Source organism: Salmo salar, chromosome ssa26 (genome assembly GCF_905237065.1).
Source record: "Salmo salar chromosome ssa26, Ssal_v3.1, whole genome shotgun sequence".
Taxonomy (NCBI): domain Eukaryota; kingdom Metazoa; phylum Chordata; class Actinopteri; order Salmoniformes; family Salmonidae; genus Salmo; species Salmo salar.
Genome location: NC_059467.1, coordinates 11,138,676 through 11,162,871, shown reverse-complemented (window position 1 = coordinate 11,162,871; position 24,196 = coordinate 11,138,676). Strand labels below are relative to the sequence as shown.

General features: G+C 41.5%; 3 protein-coding genes across 17 annotated transcripts; all 3 read right to left on the bottom strand.

Moving 5' to 3' along the window:
- Positions 1-1,083: 1,083 nt before the first annotated feature.
- On the bottom strand, positions 1,084-6,078 carry LOC106586999 (adhesion G-protein coupled receptor G1). The gene is made up of 12 exons (XM_014174784.2): positions 5,920-6,078; positions 5,386-5,449; positions 4,920-5,010; positions 4,593-4,727; positions 4,206-4,334; positions 4,007-4,061; positions 3,694-3,785; positions 3,057-3,175; positions 2,527-2,807; positions 2,322-2,421; positions 1,937-2,217; positions 1,084-1,815 (listed from the first exon to the last, which is right to left on the bottom strand). The coding sequence occupies exons 1-12, from the start codon at positions 5,978-5,980 to the stop codon at positions 1,709-1,711; spliced, it is 1,515 nt and encodes a 504-aa protein (XP_014030259.1). The 5' UTR covers positions 5,981-6,078; the 3' UTR covers positions 1,084-1,708.
- Positions 6,079-6,200: 122 nt separating this feature from the next.
- Positions 6,201-14,364, bottom strand: LOC106587142 (adhesion G-protein coupled receptor G2). Of its 6 annotated transcripts, none has more exons than XM_045708635.1 (14): positions 14,068-14,364; positions 13,071-13,652; positions 12,681-12,902; positions 12,326-12,500; positions 12,089-12,239; positions 11,069-11,191; positions 10,786-10,905; positions 9,831-9,870; positions 9,534-9,649; positions 9,318-9,436; positions 8,834-9,102; positions 8,608-8,713; positions 8,081-8,370; positions 6,201-7,855 (listed from the first exon to the last, which is right to left on the bottom strand). In XM_045708635.1, the coding sequence occupies exons 3-14, from the start codon at positions 12,859-12,861 to the stop codon at positions 7,710-7,712; spliced, it is 1,836 nt and encodes a 611-aa protein (XP_045564591.1). In that variant the 5' UTR covers positions 12,862-12,902; positions 13,071-13,652; positions 14,068-14,364; the 3' UTR covers positions 6,201-7,709. The 6 variants fall into 6 exon arrangements, with proteins under 6 accessions (XP_045564591.1, XP_045564590.1, XP_014030674.2 ...); XM_045708634.1 differs by having other exon boundaries at positions 13,584-13,652; XM_014175199.2 differs by having other exon boundaries at positions 13,071-14,364.
- Positions 14,365-14,646: 282 nt separating this feature from the next.
- LOC106587141 (adhesion G-protein coupled receptor G5) lies at positions 14,647-24,166 on the bottom strand. Of its 10 annotated transcripts, none has more exons than XM_045708643.1 (16): positions 23,388-23,672; positions 22,896-22,998; positions 22,667-22,802; positions 20,867-21,708; positions 20,430-20,524; positions 20,133-20,235; positions 19,851-19,992; positions 19,164-19,289; positions 18,905-19,024; positions 18,759-18,804; positions 18,539-18,633; positions 18,252-18,367; positions 17,818-18,086; positions 17,524-17,626; positions 17,030-17,310; positions 14,647-14,860 (listed from the first exon to the last, which is right to left on the bottom strand). In XM_045708643.1, exons 5-16 carry the CDS (start codon positions 20,521-20,523, stop codon positions 14,763-14,765), a joined length of 1,593 nt encoding a protein of 530 aa, XP_045564599.1. In that variant the 5' UTR covers position 20,524; positions 20,867-21,708; positions 22,667-22,802; positions 22,896-22,998; positions 23,388-23,672; the 3' UTR covers positions 14,647-14,762. The 10 variants fall into 10 exon arrangements, with proteins under 10 accessions (XP_045564599.1, XP_045564602.1, XP_045564600.1 ...); XM_045708646.1 differs by having other exon boundaries at positions 20,138-20,235; XM_045708644.1 differs by having other exon boundaries at positions 20,430-20,480.
- Between the last annotated feature and the right edge of the window lie 30 nt (positions 24,167-24,196).

The following is a 24,196-nucleotide window of genomic DNA, read 5'->3' as shown; positions in this document are numbered from 1 at the left end:
TCCCTGAGCAAGAAGATGAGGTCAACATACCCTCGGCCCAGATGTTCATCCACCTCTCTCAAGAGCGCTTCCAGGTATTGTCAGCAAACAGACCACCACCGGACTCCTATTCCCCGCTATCGTCTCAGGCAGAGGGTATGGCTGTCTACGTGGGACCTGCCCCTCCGGGGGGAGTCTCATAAACTTTCCCCCATTTTATAGGTCCTTTCCCCGTCTCTGAAGTCCGTAGCCCCTCTGCTGTTCATCTTCTGTTGACCCATACGCTCCGCATACATCCCCTTTTCGTGTGTCAAGGATATTTGTATTTTATTTTAACCTTTATTTAACTAGGCAAGTCAGTTAAGAACAAATTCTTATTTACAATGACAGCCTAGGAACAGTGGGTTAATTGCCTTGTTCAGGGGAAGAACAGCAGATTTTTACCTTGTCAGCTCGGGGACTCAATCTAGCAACCTTTCAGTTACTGGACCAATGCTCTAACCACTAGGCTACCTGCCGCCCCTTCGTCTACCTGCCGCCCCTTAAGCCTTTGTCTCACAGCCCTTTGTCTGCTGTTTCCAATAAATTACATTATGTTAAAGTTCAAAGTGACATTCTATTATATATCGTTAAAACGTTGTGGAAAAGGCTGAATCATAGGTCAGATAGCATTGTGTGGCTCAGTTGGTAGAGCATGGTGTTTGCAACGCCAGCATGGTGTGCGCAACGCCAGGGTTGTGGGTTCGATTCCCACGGTGGGCCAGTACAACAACAAAAAAATGCATGAAATGAAAATGAAATGTATGTATTCACTACTGTAAGTCGCTCTGGATAAGAGCGTCTGCAAAATGACTAAAATGTAAATGAAATAAGAAAGCATTAAATTATCTGATTAACACCACAACACCAAACACCATTTTATCCAGGCTGTGTGCTAATGGCTATTTGCTCCATGCGTCACACTTTATGTGTCATAGTATCATAAATGTCATGTTTACACCAGGGGTGAAAGTAAGTTGGTACGGTCTGGCACTGTGTCCCCACAAAATAAATAGTGAGGGTTTACTGTACCGGTAAAATATCACAATAATTGAAATCAAAATGTAAAAAAACTGTAGGCTATTACACCACTTTTTATTATTACCGCTTGTCAGAGGCATGAACATTTTGCAAATGAAACATGGAAACAGGTGGTATACTCCAAAATGTAATGTAAAAACACTGAAATTATGCCACGGCAGAGATGAGTGGCCGACACCGAGACACACGCAGACAGCAGTGGACGCATATATTCTGGCCTAATTACAAACGCCAAATGTCATGACACTTTTTTGGTGTTTTTGTGTAACAGCTGTCTCTTTCCATTCACCATTGTTTGGGGGCTGGAAATATGTTGTGAGTGGATAAACGTGCGCGGATAGCATAGTAAAGGAGCCCTTGTTTGACAATCTGATGAAAAAATCATGACTGGTTATGTTTATGCCATAATAAAAGGTCATACATTTTAAAAGTTACATGTCAAATCTTTACCACTAGGCCCAAAGAAATGCTATTGAATTGATAGGGATTCTATATGCAATTCTATCTTTAGGCCCAAACATTTATTTTCGGTATAAGAGGTCCGTACCGGGAAGAAATTAATTATACTTTCCCCCCTGTTTAATACTCAGGACTTGGTCCGCAAACACTATTAAAAGGTATCCTGGAATGTGTTGCAAGTCCCACAGTATCAGTTGAAGTTTGTCTCCATCTTTTGACTGGAAGAGTCTTTCACAGAGGAGTGCTCTGGGCGGCCCTTACGTGAAAGGGCAAGAAACCACAGGAACAAGAAGACACCTGTTGTAGGAATAATATTGGAGGGATTGAAAAGCAACAAAATCACTCAGCGATCACTCAGATTTAAAGCAGTCAATCATATATCTTTCCTTAGAGACGTTGTGTGTGATAGGATACTGACCCTGGAAGCAGTTGAATATACTGAAGAGGTACAATCCAGGGAGAGAAAGGGGGCCGTAGGTGCAGAATGCCAACCCCCATGGTACTCCTAGCACACAGCTGAGCCCCAGGACCGTGGCCCAGTCCTTCCACATCCTACCCTTCCCTCTCTGCCCCCACAGCTTCACCACCACCACACCTAGAATGGCTGTGTTGAAGAGGAAGACCAGGCCCAGGTATCCACTCACGGTGACGTAGCTGACCACCACTCCATGGCTGTCTGTAGCGCTGCTTATCCAACATCTGCAGTTAGACAAGAGTCCATTTGAACGTTTGCTTGTTTTCATGGCTACATATATATTTAAATATTAGCTTCCTATGACAAAATACTGTGAATTGAACCTCACATGTCTGTTGATGAGCCATTGTTGGCCCCCATCATGTGGAAGCTATGTATGCCGTAGACTCCTGAGAAACGACAGGCCATCACAGTTGCAGTGGGTATGCCTGGAATCAAGGACCGCATTTAGACTATACATTTTATGGTGTAGAATATCGCTCAACTGTCGAAGGAGGGAAAAAAAGACTTATGAGTGGAACTTGTGATCTCACCCCATCCAACCAGGCTCAGTTTGAGCAGGTATTTCCTGACATAGATGTTGAAGACGCGGACTAACAGCATGTAGAGATGGAAGCCTTCAATGGCCAACCAGGTGAAGGTGGACAGGAGAGCCCAGTGCAGCATCAACCCAAAGGTCAGACAGACACGTCCCTCAGCCCCATCGGCCTCATGCCACACCCACCACTCGCTCAAGAGGTAGGAGAGGTGCAGAAACAGGAGCGCTCCTGTCAGCTGCACATGAATTGATATTGACTGTTCAAAACGCCCCTTCCTTTGGGGACAGAAAACAAGAGGCTCAGGCCCACAGAGATGTTTATATAATGTATACCATGTATGCTCTATTTCTGTGATCAGGCCTTTGTCTGTGTACAGATTAAAGGGCTGAAGTGAAGTCTCTTGCTTACCTCTACTTTGAATTGTATCGCTCAATATTTTTGACACATACATTTGTGAATGTGTACTATTGTGTAGCTGCATTGTTAACTACTCTGTTTATTTTCAATGAAGAGAGAATACTTACCTAAGACAAGTGTACATGACAAGGGTTACTGTTGTGAAAACCACAGAGAATAATGAACCAATGTAGGAGATGTAGCCGAGGTTGGCGGCATTCACAGGGTCTACCGACAACTTTGAGTTCTGTCAGTGAGAAAATACGATAAGGAATCAAGAGTATGTTACCAGCTAGGACTTACCATACAAAAAAAAAGAATGTAATTATTAAAGTGATAGTTAACGTTTTAGCATTGGTGGTACAAATCCAATGCAAGTTAATGGTACCTATTAGCATTTTTTGCACTTCATGTCCAAATTATCCAAAGTATCTACAATTGATTCCGTAGCGCAATTAAGTTACTTGTAGATGATTTGGACATGAAGCTCAAAATATGCTAATATCTGTATCGTTGCCTTGCATTGGATTTGTGCCAAAACATTTGCATTTGGAAACAATGGCCAGGTAAACAAACCAAAACATGGATTTCTGTCATACCTTGTCGATGGACTGCTTACAGAGTAAGGAAACCACTATCCCTTTAAAATGAGTGTTTTGAAGACTTCTATATCAGTCTTTGCATGTATTACACAGTTATGATTTGTATAGAGCTATTCAAATAACTAAAGTAATGACCTATATAATTACTGTAGCACATATTTACCACAAGCACTGCAAAGAAGCTGAGATGGTTACAGCTGCACACAAACTCTCCGTGAATGAGGGTGGTATTACAACCCCCTGAGCTCCAGTCCCCTGCAGACAGAAAAGTCACAAATGTCACACACACACACACACACACACACACACACACACACACACACACACACACACACACACACACACACACACACACACACACACACACACACACACACACACACACACACACACACACACACACAAATGCCCACACACACAGGAAAATAACAGCAGTTGTTCAACCATTAAAAGATGAGTCAAGCCCTAGCCCCCACCTTCGCCATTCTTATTTTCTGAGTCCTTCCAGAAAACACAAGTCCCTCTCTCAGTCTGAAACAAAGGCAATGTAAAACACACACTGTTCATTGAAGTATAGACTAAACTAATATTTGTCTCAGAGATACAGTAGGTGCACAGTCACAGTCTTATTCTTCCAGTAAGTGTCTAAAGTTCAAGTGGACTCCATTCACCCACCACATTTGTGTTTCTGAAGGTGATTCTGACAGGCTGGTCAAGGTCCCTCACACTGTGGTCCCCCACCCTCACAGCCAGCACAGATTGCCCCAGGACTTCCCCTGATCTAGAGCCTCGAACTGGACCAAGCTGTTAACATTGGAGGGAAGTGCAACAGAAAGCAGCAGCAGAAGAGCAAATGTCATTCAGAGAGGTCTTATGTGCCTTTCACTTCCGTAAAATCCTTCCTCAATAAATGACTTCATGATCCTAAATAATATATTAATTGTTTTACTGTAGTGATAAATTGTATACCGGATATGGCAGCAGTGATAATATTTTGTCCATTACCATTGGTTGGTTTCAGCTAAAACTAAGAATCGCCTACTGTTTGAGTCAGTTACCAACCTTGAATAGAGAGCTGTTGAGTACAGCCATTGTAATGTGCACATAGTCAGTGCTATTAGAGTCGTTCCTCTTGCTTCTCTGGAGGGCATGCGCAGGAATGTGCACTCTGTGTCCAGAATCCGTGCTCTCTTCTGCCTATGGTGGAATTAATGGACATTACAGTTTTAAGTGCAACATATCCATCGGAAATACCAAAAATTGCAATATGCAATAGTAAAAAAAAAAACAAGAGATTAGGCTGTGTCTGAAGTCTTTGTTGCTGCACCCCGGTATATATGACTGAACCAGAAGGTTGTGAGATCAACAGCAATGAATTCATGATCTCACCTTATTGGATGAGTTGACAGACCATCTGTAGAAGTTTGGTATGGGCTTTCTGGCCTTTGGAATGCATATTGTAATTCTATCCTCAAAACACCTACCAAAAACACAAATCATCTTACATGATTTGACCCGTTTCTTATATTCAACCTAATCAATGTAATGAATGGATATCAAATGGTTATCGAATCCCATATAGCTCAGTTGGTAGTGCATGGTGCTTGCAATGTCGGGATTGTGGGTTTGTTTCCCACAGGGAAAAGTATGTAAAAGTACAAATATCTATCCACTCACTACTATAAGTTGCTCTGGATGAGAGCGCTAAAATGTCAACTTAATGGACATTCCCATATGGACTAGCTAGATGTTTAACTGTGTAGTTAAAAGGATAAACATGTACTGGCTATTTTGTAATATCCATGGCACGTTAAAATCCCATTACAATAGGGCATAAATAATTTTATTGGAGTACCTGGTCCATACCACTTCTTGGCGAAGACAATCTCGAAGAGCATCTTTACAGTTTGGAAGATTGTCTGGGAACGTTATTGACAAGGTTAGCCATTATATCACTCTGAAAATGACAAAAATCCATACAAGGTACCAACGCTTCACCTCAAGACAAACACATTCAAAACAACCAGATGAAAAACTACTGTAGACACTAAAGCCAATGATGGTGACAAAAACTCAGTGGGGACCACGTCAATCAGGGGTGGCAAACCCTGGTCCTCGAGAGCCGCAGTGATTGCAAGCTTTTTTCAGCCCTGTCGAGACACACCTGGTTGAACTAATCGTGTATATTTTTTAACAGACCTTGATTAGGTATCTTATTTGAAAATGACAGCTCTCCAGGCCAGGGTTGGCCACCCCAGATATACAATTAACTGGTCCACCCCTTTTCACTGTTTGTTCAAAAATGTTTACATAACCTCGACCAATATTCATCCACACGTGCCATCCATTTTAACACTTGCTCGACACATAGAAACAAACAGGAGCTTACCATTGGTACGCAGGGTTGCAGGGATGCATATAAATATGAGAATGAAATAACTGGTCTTCATCACTCTCTCCCTCTTTCAGTCTGTGACCGCTGATGGGTTAATGGTCTGTCTTGTTAGTTGATCTTTGCTCGTGTGTTGTTGTTTCCTGGTTTCATATCATTACTATAATTAGAGAGGGGGTTGGACATATTTGCATGTATACTGTAGGTTATGGCATTACAAAACTGGGTGAATACAAGTAGGCTGTTGTAAACACAGCATGTAATGAATACAATACTTATATTAGTGATTGATTCAATTTATTAGACAATAGAAATAAAAAACATACTGGTCTTAAGACGCCTCCACATACAATTTAAGAAAAATCATCAAGAATGACACAATAAAGCTTGAAAGCTTATGTCCTTTGTAGTCCTTTTTTGGGGGAGGGGGGGGGAGTTAATGTTAGATAAATCAATATAATCAAAACATTTCAGTGAGAATCATCAAAAAAAATTCCTATATTGTGACATTTCTCTGCATCTCTAAGACTCATTCTGCCACTCACCAGACAATTGCTAGAAAAGAGGATGTCTCTGTTTCACAATCATAAAGAAATGGTCAATCATGAGTGCATTTGAGAACCTATTGCTCCCAGTGAGACACTTTCTGCAGAAGTGATATTAGTTCAAACGTAGACATTACCAGATTGCAACACACTTTCCAGAGTTGAGTTAGAAAATTAAGTGATAGATTGTGAAACGAATAATGATGAGGCTGTGTGAAAACGTTTATCACATCAGAGTGCTTTGTCTCAATGTGTTGAGAATATGTGGGCTTTATCCCAAAAATTGTGAAAAACCTAGGTCACAGTTTACGTCTTGTTGCACTACGCCAACAAGATCTCACAAACTCACTTTGATGATACATGGACTTTCTTTGTGTAACACAGTATAGTAACTAATTTGAAATAGAATATTGACAGTATATATATATTTTTAAATATGTATGCCCTATCAGTACACTTGAAAATCTAATTTCATTCTGCTTTACCACAGCAACCATAGAGAAAACTCATAGTATGCAGGAAACTAAATCCTTTGGTTTGTATCTGACTAATTATGCAACAGTCAGTTCAGCAACTTGAGATCGGATATTTAATGAAGGTTGATAATCATAAACAACGTACACTTCAAGTAAAATGATTCCCTCAAAGCACTTTCCCAATAAATACATTGGAATGATACAGAAGAAAATGCATGTCACGTTGGTATAAATGGATTCGGGAGACAGGCGCAGGAATGCGTAATCGTTTTTTTTTATTCAGCCCCAAATTACGGCGTGCCGTGTAAAGGCATGGGGACGAAGACCAAACAAACACCTAACAAAGACACAGGGTTGAAACCCAAACAAAAGAGCGAGGAGTACCTCAAATAAATAACACACACACACAATGATTAACACACGGGACGAGACCCGTAATCATCTGCACAATCCACAAGAGCACGAAAGCCCAAAACACACAGCACAGGTGCTCACACGCACCAACGGACATTATAACAATAATCGTCCCTACCATGGTGAATAAAGGGCACCTATATACAAATACAATCAGTGGGAATAGGGGCCAGGTGTGCGCAATGAAAGTTCCAGAGGGATCCGTGACAATACATCAACACAACCGGTGTAGAAACGATAACTCAATTTGAAAGAGAAAGAAAGAGACAATGCATATGCCATTAGGCACAAAGCCAAAACTCCCTTGCCATCTAAGAAGATATGGGTGATCTCCATTATGGACAGACATTGTTTACTGGTAGCGGTTGTTGCCAGGGAACATCTCCTCCTTGGGTTTGGCTGTAGAGGTGTTCAGAGCTGCTGATGTGCTCTTGGTATTCGCCACCCGCTCCCTGTCTTTCCTGGCAGTGCCACAGATCCATAGGAATATAAAGAATCCTTAGAGAGAGAAACACAGACAGATCATCAGACTCCACCCACATAGGTGCTCAATAATAGGTGCTTTCAAACTATTCAAGATCAAAGGGCCACATTTCCTCTACCTGTCACTCCTTTCCCTTTGTACATAATCTTATTTGATCTCCACTCTCTTCCCTTCCACCCCTCTACATCAGCTTTACTATCTCTTTCTGTCCCTGTCTTTCGTGATGTTCCCTGGGTCACCTTGGAGGGAGTTGAAAATGCTGAACAGGTAGAGGATGGGAAGGTTGACATAGCCGTAGCTGAGGAAGGCCAGGCCCCAGGTGATGCCCAGCAGGCAGGTCAGACCCAGGACGGTGCCGATGTCCTTCCAGGCCAGGCTTGCCTTCCCAGGCTTACCCTTACTGCCATAGCGCTGCAGCTGGCAGATCCGGGTGGTCACCGTTAACAGAATGCCAGAGTTAAGGACAAAGATGATGGTGAAGTAGGCCAGGTTCATACTGTAGAAGAAGGGGATGTCCATGATCCAGCAGCTGGGGTGGGGAGAGAGCGTTGGTTAAAATGCAGTGATCAAACTGTGATTCTATTGGACAAACTGCATCTGGTCTTTACCAAACACATAATCATATTCACCTTGTCCTCAACATTCACTTATTGATCTCCACACAGCACGTTCATTAGGAACATAAACACGCTGTACGTTGGGCCACCCCTGAAATTGTACTGATAAAATGTGAACATTCAAAAAGAGAACGGTAACATTTACTCACATTGTGTTTGTCTGGTTAGTGTCTGCCATAGTCATTTCTGTAGGTCCATATAATGGTTTGATATCCTTGACTGCCAATGAAACTCCCACGATGATACCAGGGACTCCTGAACAGTGCACACACAGGATGAGTGCATTCACATGTCCGACCACGGTTCCATGTCCGCAAACTCTTGTCCCACTGTATCTCTCACCTGAATGAGCATGTTTATAACTGATTCACTTACCCCAACCAATGGCAGACAGCTTGGCCATATAGTGTCGGTAGTAAGTGTTGAACACCTTGACCAGGAGGAGATACAGGTGGACAGCTTCAATGGCCATCCAGGTGAAACAGCTGAGGAGGCTGTAGTGAATGGCCACCGCAATGAAGATACACACGCCCCTGATGCCCAGACTGGCCCCCCACTCGTTGAGCAGGAAAGAGGTGTTGAGCAGGAACAGAGCCCCGCTCAGTGACACGTGGATGCTGTTGGCGTTGTCCACCCTGGAGTTCCTTAAGTAAGGGTACAACCGTATCAGACAACTGATAAAACAGCGCGGATAGATGACTAGTACGGGTGCAGTCATCTATACAGACGCAGGGATGACTACACGGGCCATGCTGAAATAGACAGGGGATGAAACATACAGAGGAAGAGATACAATTCAAAAATGGAGAAAGGAGGGAAAAGTGGGCAGGCGGCATTTTGGCGAGGTGGGGTCACATACGTGGTAATGACGTAGGTGAGGAAGGATACGGCGGTGAAGAAGGCAGACAAGCCACAGCCAATGTAGCTGATGTAAGACAAGACCTGCCAGTGTGCACTGTCAATAGATAGGTCGGCGATCTGGAGGGGATAAGAACGGATAAGGCACGATGACTATCACCAGGTGACAATTTATGATAGGATGATGTAGATGAATTGATGGATATAAATTGCTCACCAGCAGCACGGCAAACGGCGTAGCGTGGCTACAGATACACTCCACCACGCTGTCGTTGATCTTAGTAACACATCCATCTGTTTTCCAAAAGACAGTGTCTGGGAGGCTTATGTTCCCTGTTTGGAAGAGAGTACCCTTTTTTAGTCATTCTCAAATGCAGTCAGTATGTGTACAGCTTATATTGCCATATGAGGCAACAACAAAATGTTATGCAAAGGACTGTGGTATGCAATGGACTGTAGTTTTCAGTAAACACAGTTACTGTAGGCCTACATACTGTAACAGAAATAAACCCACCATATTCATTGAAATATTGACATGACAGGCTGTAATTCACCTGTAGAGAAAAAAAACGCCGATACGGTAATGCATTAAAATAATCAACTGTGAACTAAAGTGAGCTACAAAATTATTGGGACAGTAACACATTTTTTGTTGTTTTGGCTCTATACTCCAGCATTTTGGATGTGATGACTATGAGGTTCAAATGCAGACTGTCCGCTTTCATTTGAGGGAATTTTCATCCATATCGGGTGAACCGTTTATAACAATAATAAGGACGAGTGAGAAAGTTACTGATGCACAAATATCATACCCCCAAGACATGCTAAACTCTCACCATTACAATAACAGGGGAGGTTAGCATTCTTGTGGGGGGAATGATACTTGTGCGTCTGTAACTTTCTCACTCAACATTATTCACGATTCATTCAGGATTATCCATAATCATGGTAGCATCCACATTAATGTGTTAAAGTGTTTAGGTAGGAACATATTATATTTTTTATTTACAATAAAAGTGACTCCAGAATGAAACAATACATTATTTACCATTCATTTCTATTGGGCACAAAGTAATCTGAAACACAACCAAAACAAACAAGAAATGCATCCAACAAGTTTGTAGATTCACAAGCTTGATGTAATAATTGCGTGCTAGGAAAATGGGACCAAATATTTTGACTACTTTAATACACATATAAATGAATGAATCCCAATACCTTTGGTCCCCTAAAATGGAGAGACTATATACAAAAAGGGCTGTAATTTCTAAACAGTACACCCGATATGGATGAAAATACCCGAAAACGAAGGCTGACAGTCTGCACTTTAACCTCATAGTCATTGGCTCTGTACTCATAGTCCTGGAGTACAAAGCCAAAACAACCAAGAATGTGTCACTGTCCCAAAACATTTGTATGTCGCAATTACAGGAACATCCTAAATCTTATGACGACAATTTACAATTTACTGGTATAATAGGGTCAAGCAATTTGAACTTCATCTTCAGTGGGGTGGTCAAGTTCTCTAGTTGTCTGCCGCCGCCCACCTCTATCCGTATGACCATGGTTCTCACGAGTTCCTCTTTAAACTGGATAGAACAGGGTGATAATGACATGGAGGATTATGATGGTTGCGATTTCATGAAAGCCCAGTCCATCAAATCACAAAATGTTTGATTTATTTTCATTTATTGAATTGGAAGAATGATTGAATTTAATTATAGAATAGATGCACAATATAAGAAGTCGTACCAAGAACTGATTGGGTGATTTATAGGTGACCACGCCCACAGTCCTCTTTTCCTCTGGGATGTTCTGGAGTGCATCAATAGGGATCCATGTTTCCGGAATGTAAGAATTGTGCTCAGAGAGAAGCTAAATGATTTCAGCGAGAAAGGAAAATACCTAGCTGACACACTATACTCATTATCATTAGAGGGTCCCCTTCTGCAGTCAGAGTACTACAATATGTACATAAAATAGACACAGACCACATATTTACTCAGGACATACACTACCGTTCAAAAGTTTGGGGTCACTTAGAAATGTCCTTGTTTTTTAAAGAAAAACTGGCCTTCTAGGCAGAGTTGCAAAGAAAAGCCATATCTCAGACTGGCCAATAAAAAGAAAAGATTAAGATGGGAAAAAGAACACAGACACTGGACAGAGATATGGCTTTTTCTTTGCAACTCTGCCTAGAAGGCCAGCATCCCGGAGTCGCCTCTTCACTGTTGACGTTGAGATTGATGCCCAAACACAAACCCAGATAACAGCAGCCTGTCACGTCCTGGCCAGTATAAGGTTAATTGTTTTTGTAGTTTGGTCAGGACGTGGCAGAGGGTATTTGTTTTATGTGGTTCGGGGTGGTGTGTTTGTGTAAAGGGTGTTTGATTTAGTATTTCCGGGTTTTTGGTTGATGGTCTATGTGTTTGTATTCTATGGTTAGTCTGGTGTGTGTGTTTCTATGTTTGGTTAATTGGGGTTGGGACTCTCAGTTGAAGGCAGGTGTTGTCTATCTGCCTTTGATTGAGAGTCCCATATATGAGGGTGTGTTTGTGTGTGTGATTGGTGGGTGATTGTTCTGTGTTGAGCCTATGCTTTGCAGACTGTCAGTTTATCGTTCGTTTTCTTGTTTGTTGTTTTTGTATTCGTGTTGATTTCATTAAATGTTCAAAATGAACAACTGCACACCTGCTGCGTATTGGTCTACCTTTTCTGATGACGATTTCGCATTATCGTCAGAAGACGAAGATACTTGTGACACAGCCCTACCTCTGGTGCTTTTATTTTCACCATCTTGTCATCAGCACTGGTTAGGTTGGTCAGGTTGAACACAATCAGAGCCAGATCACTGAGGTGGTAGTACACAGGCTCTCCAGTGATTGAGACGTTCACCATCTTGTGTACCAGGTACCGTTCAACGCTGCAAATACAGCACAGAGACAGGGCAGGTAATCAAAGTTACGTCTCTGTCAGAAGTCAATGGAAACAGGTTGGCTGGTTACTTACCCAATAAACATCATCCTCATGGTCCGATTGTTTTTAAACAGGTCTGCACACATATTTCGCATGTTCAGGACCCTTTTAAGATCCTTTGGACCCTCACTGGGATGGTCTTGTATCTCTCTCATCAGGGCAGTGACTGGTGGCCCAGTACACTTGGTGACCTCACACGTGGATGAAGCTGAGGGACCAAAAGTAAAAGAGCCCTTGTACTAGTGTTACAGTTCAGTAGGGGTTATTAGTGTCATTTTGTTATGAATATATAACACCTCTGACATCACAGAGGAATTACAGTTTCACGTTTCATTCAGAATTTTCGAGATTACGAATAGACAAAAGAAAGATAGGTTTATTTGCTCACACATGTTGAAGATCAACTTGTTGGTTGAGTTCTCGACTACAGAAATCGGCACCGTCTGACAGTCAGTGAGGTTAATCGAGGTCACATTCATTGGGGTGCACTCAATATAGCTTTCAATGACCCAAACGCATTTCAGATTTTCCTCAGCTTTATCAATGATGGTGATCAGAATGTTTTTCATTGAAATCTCCCCGGTTGTGGTGTCTAAATAAAAGGTATCATCTACGGAAATGAAATAGCAATAGATAAACATCTCTAACATGCATAAAGTTATTATTATTTGGTTGATACCCCACAATTCAATTTATGTGTTACGACAACCATGAATGGGGTTATTTACAGCTTTTTGCCTAATTATTACAACAGCATAAAATAATGTGCCAATTGTACCAATATCAACCCAAATCAAGTGTACTTAAGTCCTCCATATCAATTGGGGAAGAAGCCCTCGTGGTAATGGCTGGAGCGGAATGAATGGAATGGTAGCAAATACGTCAAACACATGGTTTCCATGTGTTTGGTGCCATTCCCTTTGCTCTGTTCCACCCATTAATATGAGCTGTCCTCCCCACAGCAGCCTCCACTGATTTGGTCCCACAGTGCATTAAAATGAAACACAGTTTGAGCTCATTAGTCAAATCAAATTGTATTTGTCACATGCGCCGAATACAACAGGTGTAAGACCTTACAGTGAAATGCTTACTTACAAGCCCTAACCAAAAATGCAGTAAAACATTTTAAAATACCTACAAAAAAAATACCTACAAAAAAATAAGAATAAGAAATAAAAGTAACAAATATGTAAAGGGCAGCAGTAAAATGACAATAGCGAGGCTATATACAGGGGGTACCGGTACAGAGTCAGTGTGCGGGGAGCACCAGTTAGTCGAGGTGTGCTAGTACCTGAATTTGAGCAATTCATAGCCAGTGTTCCAGATATAAGTAGAAGTAGATGCAGAGGAAACATTGTGGCTGTTTTAAGGGTAGAACAGTGCAATATATGAATGACAAAAAAATACATTACAAAGCAATCCATATTTTCAACATTCTGTCATAGCCCTTACCACTCATTCAACATTAAACTCAGTAAAGTACACTATACAGCCTGAGAATTTCATTTCAGCTTGACACCTAGGCTAACACTGCTCAATACCGCAACGTATGCCTAACACATTCTGTTCGTTTTCAACAATGCTTCAGCACTAACAAAACCTAGCCATGCTTTCTGATGACCAACACTGTAATGTCTGCTTATTCCCAGACATATCATTCTGCCATCACTCAGGTAAGATAATGGCACAACATTATCAACACAATAGCTGAACTTTACAATGGCAAAATAGGATTGAATCATATTCCTCACACACAAACACATACACTTACTTACATGCTAGGAGTTGATTTCACTCACATTTGACGTCCTTGTGGGGTGAGCAAATGATCTGTGAAACCACTGTCTGCTTTGTAGAGATAATTACATCATTGAACACAGTAAACTCCCATCCAATTTGTATTTCCAACTGTGCCTTTAACAAACATCCATTCTAATATTTGGAGCTGTTTTTTCTTCATGACTGCTCATAGTCAAATTTTATAACTGCAACATTTTAATATCTTTATGTTACCTTTAGAGGAACCTGGTGGCATTGCATTTGTTTTATGCAAATCTAGTCTGAACTTCAGCTTGCTCGAGCGGAGCGTCAATGAATAGGCTACAGTTCTCTGCTTAGGTCAATCTTATTCATCTACTGTTGCAGGTTAATCAACTAGTGAGGGATATGATCTCACCACATTACATCAGATCCTGTTGGCTCACATGATTTATAATTGAACAAACCACATATGAAAAGAGTTCTGAAAACACCTTCCTTCATTCCATAACTAAACAATCGCAAAAAGAAAAAAAGAGCAATATGACATGTTATTGTATTGGTATAAAACAAGTGGGTGGTTTGTAGACATTTTCGAAGGTCTACAGTTTAGAGGAACCTGGTGTATTCTCAAAAGAAAAAAATCTCAATAAAGTTTGAAATGAACATTGATAACAACAGTGCTGGATTGGTTGACAACAGACTTTTGTCCTCAGGCAGATCCGGTATTGGTACTGTGAGTGTCACTGCCAGGTTGCCTGTCCTCAGTCTTCCGTTTGAACACCCAAAACCAGAGGAAGATGAAAAAACCTACAAAAGAAGATGAGACATATTACCCTTCGAGACAGAAATTCATTACAGTATTCAGTCAACCTCTCACAACCCACACAATATATTCCAAATGTCAATACTTATTCAAAGTTGGCATTTTCTGTAAAAAGCTGTTCAGCACTGGAAACAACTTCCAGAAGGTTTAAAATGTGTTGCTAGTGTTGGTGAGTTCACAGAAAAAGTTCATACCCTGGACCAGTAGGGTATGAACCTTTTTTGTTGCTGTTTGTACAATTTGGTTGTTTGCATTTTATGCTAGTATTTTATACGATGTGATTTTTATTTTTCACAATTAGGCCTATTTTACTTTTTTTATTGCTATTATTTTTTACTTCTTACTCCTATTATTTTAAAGAGCCACTGAACACGCCGATTGGCGCATGTGTTTTTCTGTTGCTCATTCAAAAAACTAGATTTCAGTCTTGGAGGTGTTTCCTGACTGATCCCACATTTGGTTAATGATGTTTGTCCACCATGAGACACTGTTGATGCGGAAGCCTATTTCACTTCCTCAAAATCCCCAGAATGAATCTAGGGTTAACTCAAGAAATCTGTAATTAATTTTGACGCTTTTGCAGAGGATGTTTTAGTTGCACAATTTTATATCTAACTAAGGTGTTTGGTGCAGTATTTCTCAAGTAAAAACATGTCAGAGCTGCCGGGCAGGTCTGTCTCACTGTCTATGCTACTGGATCGAGCAATCACCGCAGCTGTTCACTCCATGTTAGTGGGCAAAAGGACATCATTAAATCAAAACTCAACCTTCATTTACCCGTTGTGACGCACAGATGTTCCAAGCTCAGTTTTAGATGAGACTGACTTTATGACCAAAATTATCCTATTTACAACTTCGTAGGCAATTTTGAGACTAGAATAAATGTTTTGGGCTCATATCGATGCCACTGTTTTCAAAGGGATTCATTGCTTTTTAAAGGCAGTCGCTCTTTAAGACACATCTAGGGACTGGATTTGAAATAAATAAGAAATATGTGGAATGTTGTGATGCTAAATGATTTTATCTATCTGCCCAGGGACTACAGATAAAAACTAGCCGGCTAAATTTGGCACATTTACAGAAATGTTAATCGATGTGTATTGTTTCAGTCAAATAAATAAATAAAAATAAAGTCTCCACAGAGTGCAAAAAAATGCATAGAGAAAGTCAATGTGAAGATAGGCTCCCGAGTGGCGCAGCGGTCTAAGGCATTGCATCTCAGTGCTAGACACCCTGGTTCGAATCCAGGCTGTATCACAACCGATTGTGATTGGGAGTACCATAGGCCGGTGCACAATTGGCCCAGTGTAGTCCGGGTTTGGCCGGTGTAGGCCGTCATTGTAAATAAGAATTTGTTCTTAACTGACTTGCCTAGTTAAATAAAGATTAAATAAATTGAGGAGATTATCCTGTATGTTGATGTATTGGTCATTCTTGCATTACTGCACAGTTGTTATGACATTAATGTTCCAAAGACAAGGATTGGAAACAACATTATGGTTAACCCTTCAACTACATAGCACACTGATTGCATACACACGATGGCAGTAAAGTTACTTTTTGTATAAAAAATGAAGTACCATTAGGTTACTACTAAATAATAAACACAGTCAGTTTGACCTGCGTCCATAAATGAGAGTCATGATAATGACTCTGTCACGTCCTGGCCAGTATAAGGGTTAATTGTCATTGTAGTTTGGTCAGGACGTGGCAGAGGGTATTTGGTTTATGTAGTTCGGGGTGGTGTTTTGGTAGTAGGGTGTTTGATTTAGTATTTCCGGGTTTTTGGTTTATGGTCTATGTTTATGTATTTCTATGTGTAGTCTAGTGAGTGTGTTTCTATGTTTGGTTAATTGGGGTTGGGACTCTCAATTGAAGGCAGGTGTGGTCTATTTGCCTTTGATTGAGAGTCCCATATATTAGGGTGTATTTGTGTTTGTCATTTGTGGGAGATTGTTTCTTGTCTAGCGTATGTGAGCCTGAGAAGACTGTCTGTACATCGTGAGTTCGTTTTGTTATTTTTGTATGTTCATTTCTGAGTTAATAAATGTTCAAGATGAACAATCTCAATTCTGCTGCATATTGGTCCTCCTTTTCCGACGATGATTTCGCCATATCGTCTGACGACGACGATAGCCGTGATAGACTCTTACCTTGTAGAGAGTTGAGGACACAGAAAAGGTAGAGGCCAGGTGTGGTAAGCTGGCCGAAGGAGAAGAAGATGATGCCCCAGGTGATGCCCAGCAGACAGGTGATGCCCAGCACAGTGCAGGTGTCCCTCCTGGCCCTACCCTTCTCCCTTGACGTCTGCTCAGTGCGCAGAGACTTGAGGCGCCTCATAGTCACAACCAACATAGCGAGGTTAAACACAAACACCAGGCCAAACAGACCCACCGTGGTCACCAGCTTCATCACATCATTAGAGAGGTAACACCTAGTTAGGCGAGTTAGAGAAGGGGTAGGAAGAGAGATAGAGAGAGTTAGATGGACAGATAGACAGAGAGAGAGAGAGAGAGAAACCTCTTAACCTCTATGGGGGGTCCTCATATTTCAATACAGACTCTAATAATAAAATGTGACAAGAGGTTTTGGGGTTTAAACATAGCAGCCACAAGGGTCAGTCATTTAAGAGGTACAACAGTCTTACATCTCCACAGCTGTGCCATTGGTCTTAGTCGGATGAAGAGTCACACGGCTGTATGTGTCTTTGTCAATGATAGCAATCACGATGACAATGACAGCAGGGAATCCTGAAACAAAATGAGACATTAGGCTATCTATTATACTGTATGCCCGCTCGGATCAACAAAACTCACAGAGGACAGACAGAAGGTTGGCCCATCACCCATGCCTCTTTTAAAATATCCATTTTGTTTTGTTTTTGTTTTGCTTACTGTTTACAGTCATACGACCAGTTTCAGGTTGTAAAGTGCAATCTCACCCCATCCTACCAGGCTCAGTTTGAGCAGGTATCTCCTGACATAGATGTTGAAGACACGGACCAGCAACAGGTAAAGGTGGAAGCCTTCGATTGCTGTCCATGTGAAGGTGGCCAGTAGAGAGTAATGCAGAAGGACAGCAACATAGATACATGGCCCAGAGGAGGATAATGCTGCTACCTGCTGGCTGGGCAGGAAGTGCAGGTTGAGGAGGATCAGGGCCACAGACAGGTTGATATGCACCTTCAGGGAGATGTCTGTGCCTGTACCTCTGAACAATGGAATAGAGAGAAAGCGTATGGTGAAAACAAGGTCAGTTGCTATAAAATGTTAATTTAATCTGTACATCTTGATGTCACTTTCTGATGATGTCAAACTTATGACAAACCAGCGGTTCCTGTGAGGAGCTGACCATGATGCCCAGAGAGTGACATACCTTTGAGTGGCGTACAGAACGATTGTGACCACCAGGAAGAACAGAGACAGACTGCAGCCAATCAGAGTGATGTAGCTTAGGATCTCCTGGTCGCTTTCAGAGATGGAGGGAGACACCTAAACGCAGGAAAATAAAGCTAAATCCTAAAGTGTATTTTTGTAGATGGGTATACTTTACTGACTTTGTTTTTATTCTCTTCCATTTGACTGTAAATCGTTTTTAAAATGTGTGCTTATGCTGTGATAAGGAAACGAAGGAAGCACTGTGGTAGTTGTAAAGTAGTCTACCATCAGCACAGCAAAGTATGTGAGGTGGTCACATGAGCAAATCACACGGCCCTCGTCTCTCTTCCACTCTGTGGTGCAGCCATCCTGGTAGAACTCTAAACATTCATTTGTACAGAGAAAACACAGTAATGCGATATCACATTGATTGATACCTTAAGGGTATTAAAAGTTTCATAAAAGTATTATAATCAGTATTATAACATTTCATATTGGCACTTACCTCTGGTTGAAAAATTGAAGAATTGACAAGATGGTTGTTTGTCAGCCTACGTACAACAACAGAAATGAGGCATCTAAGTTTATATTCTTGCCATTATCATAGTCATAGAACTTGTGCAGGTAGCCGAGAGTTGATATTGCACTCACTTGACTTTCCAATGTGGGGCGCTGTAGAGGCATGGAGAAGTTGACCTTGTCCTGCAGACCCAACACTGTCTTCTTGCTTACAGACAGACCTACTATTCGGCCATCAAGAATCCCCAATGGCTAGAGGAACATTTCAAAATATGGCTAAACTGAAAGAATTAAACAAGGTACTAAAAACCCACACACAAACACACACGCATGCATGCATGCACGCACCACACACACACACACACACACACACACACACACACACACCTACCCCATATTTTTCAGGTGAGGTAATCATGCAGAAGACAATGGTATTGTTCTCGTTGGTTTTCAAGAGCTCTTTGGGCAGGTGGACCTTGACGGTAATGTTGGCCACATAGTCACTGTCTGATGTTACCTAGGTAACAGTACAATCAGGGATAATGACACAAGGATAATGATCATGCACAGAGTTCACTACTTGCTGTAAAATTATGTCATGATGTCATCCCCATCTCAAATCACCCTCCCACCCCAAATGTCATACCTCAAATATTCTATTTGCATTTCCATTCAAATGATCTATTTGCATGTGATGCAGGTTTGACGTTTATTGGGATGAATCTTGTCCTGGAGGCGGTGCTGAGCAGTTTCCAAGGGTTGGGCCAGCCGCAAAATCAAAATTGGCTGTATCGTAAAATGTTTCATAATAACAAACAAAAAAATGTTTGGCTTAAATTAAGGTTAGGGTTAGGCATAAGGTTAGCAGTATGGTTAAGGTTAGGGTTAAGATTAGGGTTAGGTTTAAAATAAGATGTTATGAGTTTGTGGCTAGGGCAAATAAATAGTGACCACTCTGCAGAGCTGCCTCCAGGACAAGATTCATGCCATTCCCAATAAATGCCAAACTGTACGTGGTTTACAGAAGACTGTGTGTAAACTTCCTCAAACATTTCATCGTAGGTCACTGTCATCTTACCCTATCTTGGCTGGCAGATATATTAAGCCCGGTAAAGTTGACCTCGGCCCTGAATATGTGGGCCACAAGCCTCTCAACAATAATTGAAGTTGTCTCATTCAAAGCTGTGTTTTCAAGAACCCGTTCTAGTTTCTCCACAGATCTGTAAGGAAAGCACGGACAAACATAATACATATTCCTTGAGGTTTGGCAAACGTACAAATGTCAATACCACATCTGGAGTGTATGAAATGTATGTGATATATCATCTATATTATCTCGCAAAAATGATTCGATGCGTACTTAACGATATTGCTGAAGTTCTCCGTCTTAAGCTGCTCATTGACAACTTCCATCCAGCATCTTGCACCATCCACATCGACTACAGACGGAACGCCAGATAGAACTGTACAAACAAACAATACGATTCGTGAAACACCTGAGTCCTTCTAGTTGTTTAAAATCAAATGTACACTTGACGCAAACTCAGGAAATCAAAGTGATAAAACTAGGCAACAGAATATCAGTAAGATAATAATCAAGTTCATAACAATTTCACTTTTTAAGTCAGAAGGTCAACTCATATTTGTTTTAATCTACCTTCAGTGTAGTTGGAGCACGAATATTTGTTTCCTTCGTTCATAGAGAGACCTCCTGTGAGCAGAACTATGAGGTCAAACAACCTGGACTTCATCCTAATTGGGTAAAAGTCAAACACGAGGTGGAAAGACATCCCTTACTCCATTATTCTATTTATCTGATATCACATAATCGTTGAATCAATCGTCCAGGTGTTGCAATCCCCAAATATTCTAACTCAACTTCACACTGTCTCTGTATTGCGCCAATAGAGTAGCCAGTGTTTTAAGGACCTATAATCCAGTGTAAATGCTCAGTCACAACATGTTTGTTGACCTTCAACATCAGAAACACTCATTTTAATAAAACCAAATTCAATCTCATTGCCTACGCATATTTCTTGTGACCTAGTAAAGAGGAAATGTTGCTATAATTTTGCAAAGAACCCATCCACTCACGTGTCTGTCACCACTGAATACTGGTTGGATATGCTGAAATTGATTACAATTAATACAATTACGATTATTGTAGAAATACATATTTGGATGTAGTAATAACAATATGTCTCAAAGTCAAAGTAGAACTTACCTATCAACCTGGGAAGTCAAGGTTCAGGGTAAATTTTCTTTAAATATTATTAGAACAGAACTTGGGTCCTAACGACAGAACTCAAAGAGGTGCAGAGGAGGTCAGAGCGGTTATATGCATTCTAAGGAAGTAATGTGTGTGCAAATAGAATTACAGAGGATGTACATGCAGTATATGACAGATACTGTATTTCACAGTTTGACTCTGTTGTTTCAACTTATACCCTTGCTGTACAGTTACCTGTGCATTGACATCGTGTCATCACTGTCATGTTGTCTACGAGGCACGGGAAATGCCAAACAAACTTAAACAAAGGGGAAATTAGTTAGAGTGATTAGAGGACTAAACCACTGGAGAGATATGATGTTTTCCAAGAAAAATACCCTTTCCCCTGCCCTTTCACTTTATCGAGGCTCAATACAAAATCCTGTAATGCGTTCTGGCTCGCATTGGTCATTGCAAAAGGCGTTTGGCTGAATTGTAAGTGTGAATGCTCACTTTAGGAGCGGACGAAAATAAATCATTCTATGACGATGAATTTGATCATCGCCATCAACACCATCACAACCGCAGAGTCTTCATTTTACACTGCTAACCAACCGGCAAAAACCTCTCCAATGAATAACATGTTTACCTGTGACACAAGACAGCCAACGCCGATGATGCCGAGCCATCACTCATGGATACTACCTTCCAACGGCACAGGTTACATCTGACAGAAAACAGATTAAAAAAAAAAAAAAAGATATACATAACATCTGACTAAAATCAATGTCAGTAGAGGGCGCCCAGAGATAAGCAAATCTCTCTCAACTGAAGCCGTTTCAAGGTAGAGTTACATGGCCCGCATTTACCAAGTGTCTCAGAGTAGGAGTGCTGATCTAGCATCAGGTGGTCTCTGTCCATTATAATCAAATGAATGACGATCTAAAAGGCTAAGCTGAACCTCTATCAGCACTCCTATTCTGAGAGGCTTGATTAATACGGGCCCTGTCAGTGACAGAAACACAGGTCCTAGTCCTACCCAGTAGTCATACATACCCAGGGCAAAGCTGTGCCCATTCATTCTAAATATATTTCAGCCACATCTTTGTTTTGTCACTTAGTCCATCTCTGGACACCGCTTTATCAATCAGCCTGTTTAGCGGCTGGCTGGACACATGGTCGCAGTTGTAAATGAGAACTTGTTCTCAACTGGGCCTACCTGGTTAAATAAAGGTGAAATAAAAAAATAAATACAAAATAAAAAAATGGAACAGGAGGCCACATTCTTAGGTGGTGGTGGTGCATATGCAAACCAAAGACATACAGGTCCTCGATCTGCTTCCTACGATTCTACACATATTGCCATGGGGCAGAGAGAAAAATGTTGCCGTTTTACAGCTAATGTCCTGTAATTCTAAAATGCGGGGATGTGTGGTAACGCCAGTGAGCTACATCCCGTGTTTCAAATGTGATGACACTTTGCCTGTGTGCTCTGTGGTGAGGCTGAGGTAATATCCAATAAAGGTGAACTTCCTGTTATTAGACAGGTTAGGGATATAACCAGCCAGAGGCTGTTGAACAGATGATAGACACATAAGAAGCTGACAAGTGATTGATAGTACAGGGATTCAAAATCCCCCCCCCCCTTTGATCTCACTTGATAACAAAATGCAAAAGCTGTTCACCTGATCAGATTGTGCCTCCTTTGTTGGAAAGCACCGTTACTCATGGAGAGGAGGTATTAGGCTGCTTACTGAGGTATGTATCCCCTTCCTTTGGAGGGGACTGCTCCATTGACCCTACAGATATGTCTGTCCCCAGCTGCCATTAGGCAGGTGTCAGGACAGGACATAGGTTAGACAAAGGAGTTGGCTGAATGTGACAGAACTAATGAGAGGGCTGCTATACACTCACCTGTCTCTTCCCAGCCGTTGGCACACATTTCCTCTGCTACTGGCTTGTTGTTGACAACCATGAGTGCTCTGCCCCGCTGCTGCTAGTCCCTTCCTGAGGCATTCTATTGAGGGATAGACTATCAATAAATAAGATAGTTAATGAGAGAGGGACAAAAACAAATCATCAAGTAGGCCTACTAAGGTGTTATCTCGTTCACCAAGATCTTTCTGTCAATGGCAATTAGCCTAGGGAGGTGAATTGAAGTTCTAGAGCTACCAGGCAGTAGACCTACAATATAATCATATTCAGGGCTAGTCTATTTGTTATTTCCAACTATGAAGCAGAATGAATTCAGCCAATAACCATATTAATAGAATGTTTTGTGAAACCTCTGAAAACGTAAATGCCATCCAAATACTAATTCGTAGCCTAGACGAGCTCGATAGCATCCAAAGGGGTGGGGGGCTACATCCGCTAATGGGGTGGGGGGGCTACATCCGCTCTCCTTACTGATTTGATAGCTGGAGGAACGACTTTGACGGCGACGCACAAGGTACAGAGTCACTGATGAAGCAGCCAGTCCAGCTTCGAGTTGCCCCGCTCCATAAACCCGGGAGAGGAACAGAACAGAGTGGACAGAGTCCAGGAAAACTGGAAGAAAAATCTGGATTTTAACGGGAAGAGAACCATCATATTAAATAATCACAAGAGGCTCCGCGATTCAAAACAGGCTTCGGGGACACCCGTGCTAGATTTGCGCGAGTGTTGGACAGCTGCAGCCGACTTCAACTTCTTTGTCGGGTTCTGTAAATAATTGTCAACAAACTTGGAGCCGTTATTTAACCTTCAACCGTTTTCCGTTTCTCTGGGCTCATTTGCACGTTTATTGCACGTTTATTCTGTCAGTTTTAAGCCTGTTACACAAAGCAGTTCCGTAAATGACTGACATATTACGATTAAAGTCACTATGCGTGCTTTGTGAGCTGGCTTCTGGTGCAGTTACACCAACATGCCACTTACCATAAAGCTGGTTGTTAGGAAATTACTTTTTATCGGCTAATCCTGATACGGAATTGTGAGTAAAATTGGGGACACGCCCGCAAGCAATAATAGGCAACCTAAGCGTTTTAGAAATCCTGGCAACAGTGCAAGACTTCTCTGATCCCCCTCCTGGGACTGTGGTCTATTCAAACAGAACTGTGTTGAGAAGACTTGTCGTTTGGCAGTCCAAAGGACAACCTTTCGAACAGCTGCAACACCTCTGGCTACTCGAGTGAACCTTGTTGTCTGGAAGCGATACTGACGGAGTTGATGAATGT

Coding starts and splice junctions, on each gene's coding strand:
- LOC106586999 (XM_014174784.2), bottom strand. CDS start 5,980: ATGAAGACCAGTTATTTCATTCTCATATTTATATGCATCCCTGCAACC. Junction 4,728..4,919: donor CTGTCAACTCATCCAATAAG/GTGAGATCATGA, acceptor ATTCCACCATAG/GCAGAAGAGAGCACGGATTC. Junction 4,335..4,592: donor TCAACAGCTCTCTATTCAAG/GTTGGTAACTGA, acceptor CAATGTTAACAG/CTTGGTCCAGTTCGAGGCTC.
- LOC106587142 (XM_045708632.1), bottom strand. CDS start 13,716: ATGGATTGCTTTGTAATGTATTTTTTTGTCATTCATATATTGCACTGT. Junction 9,871..10,785: donor TGCTTGACCCTATTATACCA/GTAAATTGTAAA, acceptor TTTTCTCTACAG/GTGAATTACAGCCTGTCATG. Junction 9,437..9,533: donor CGCCGTTTGCCGTGCTGCTG/GTGAGCAATTTA, acceptor TATCCCCTCCAG/ATCGCCGACCTATCTATTGA.
- LOC106587141 (XM_045708642.1), bottom strand. CDS start 20,562: ATGTCTTTCCACCTCGTGTTTGACTTTTACCCAATTAGGATGAAGTCC. Junction 19,025..19,163: donor CCTCACCTGAAAAATATGGG/GTAGGTGTGTGT, acceptor ATGTTCCTCTAG/CCATTGGGGATTCTTGATGG. Junction 14,861..17,029: donor TGTCCTCAACTCTCTACAAG/GTAAGAGTCTAT, acceptor CTTCTTTTGTAG/GTTTTTTCATCTTCCTCTGG.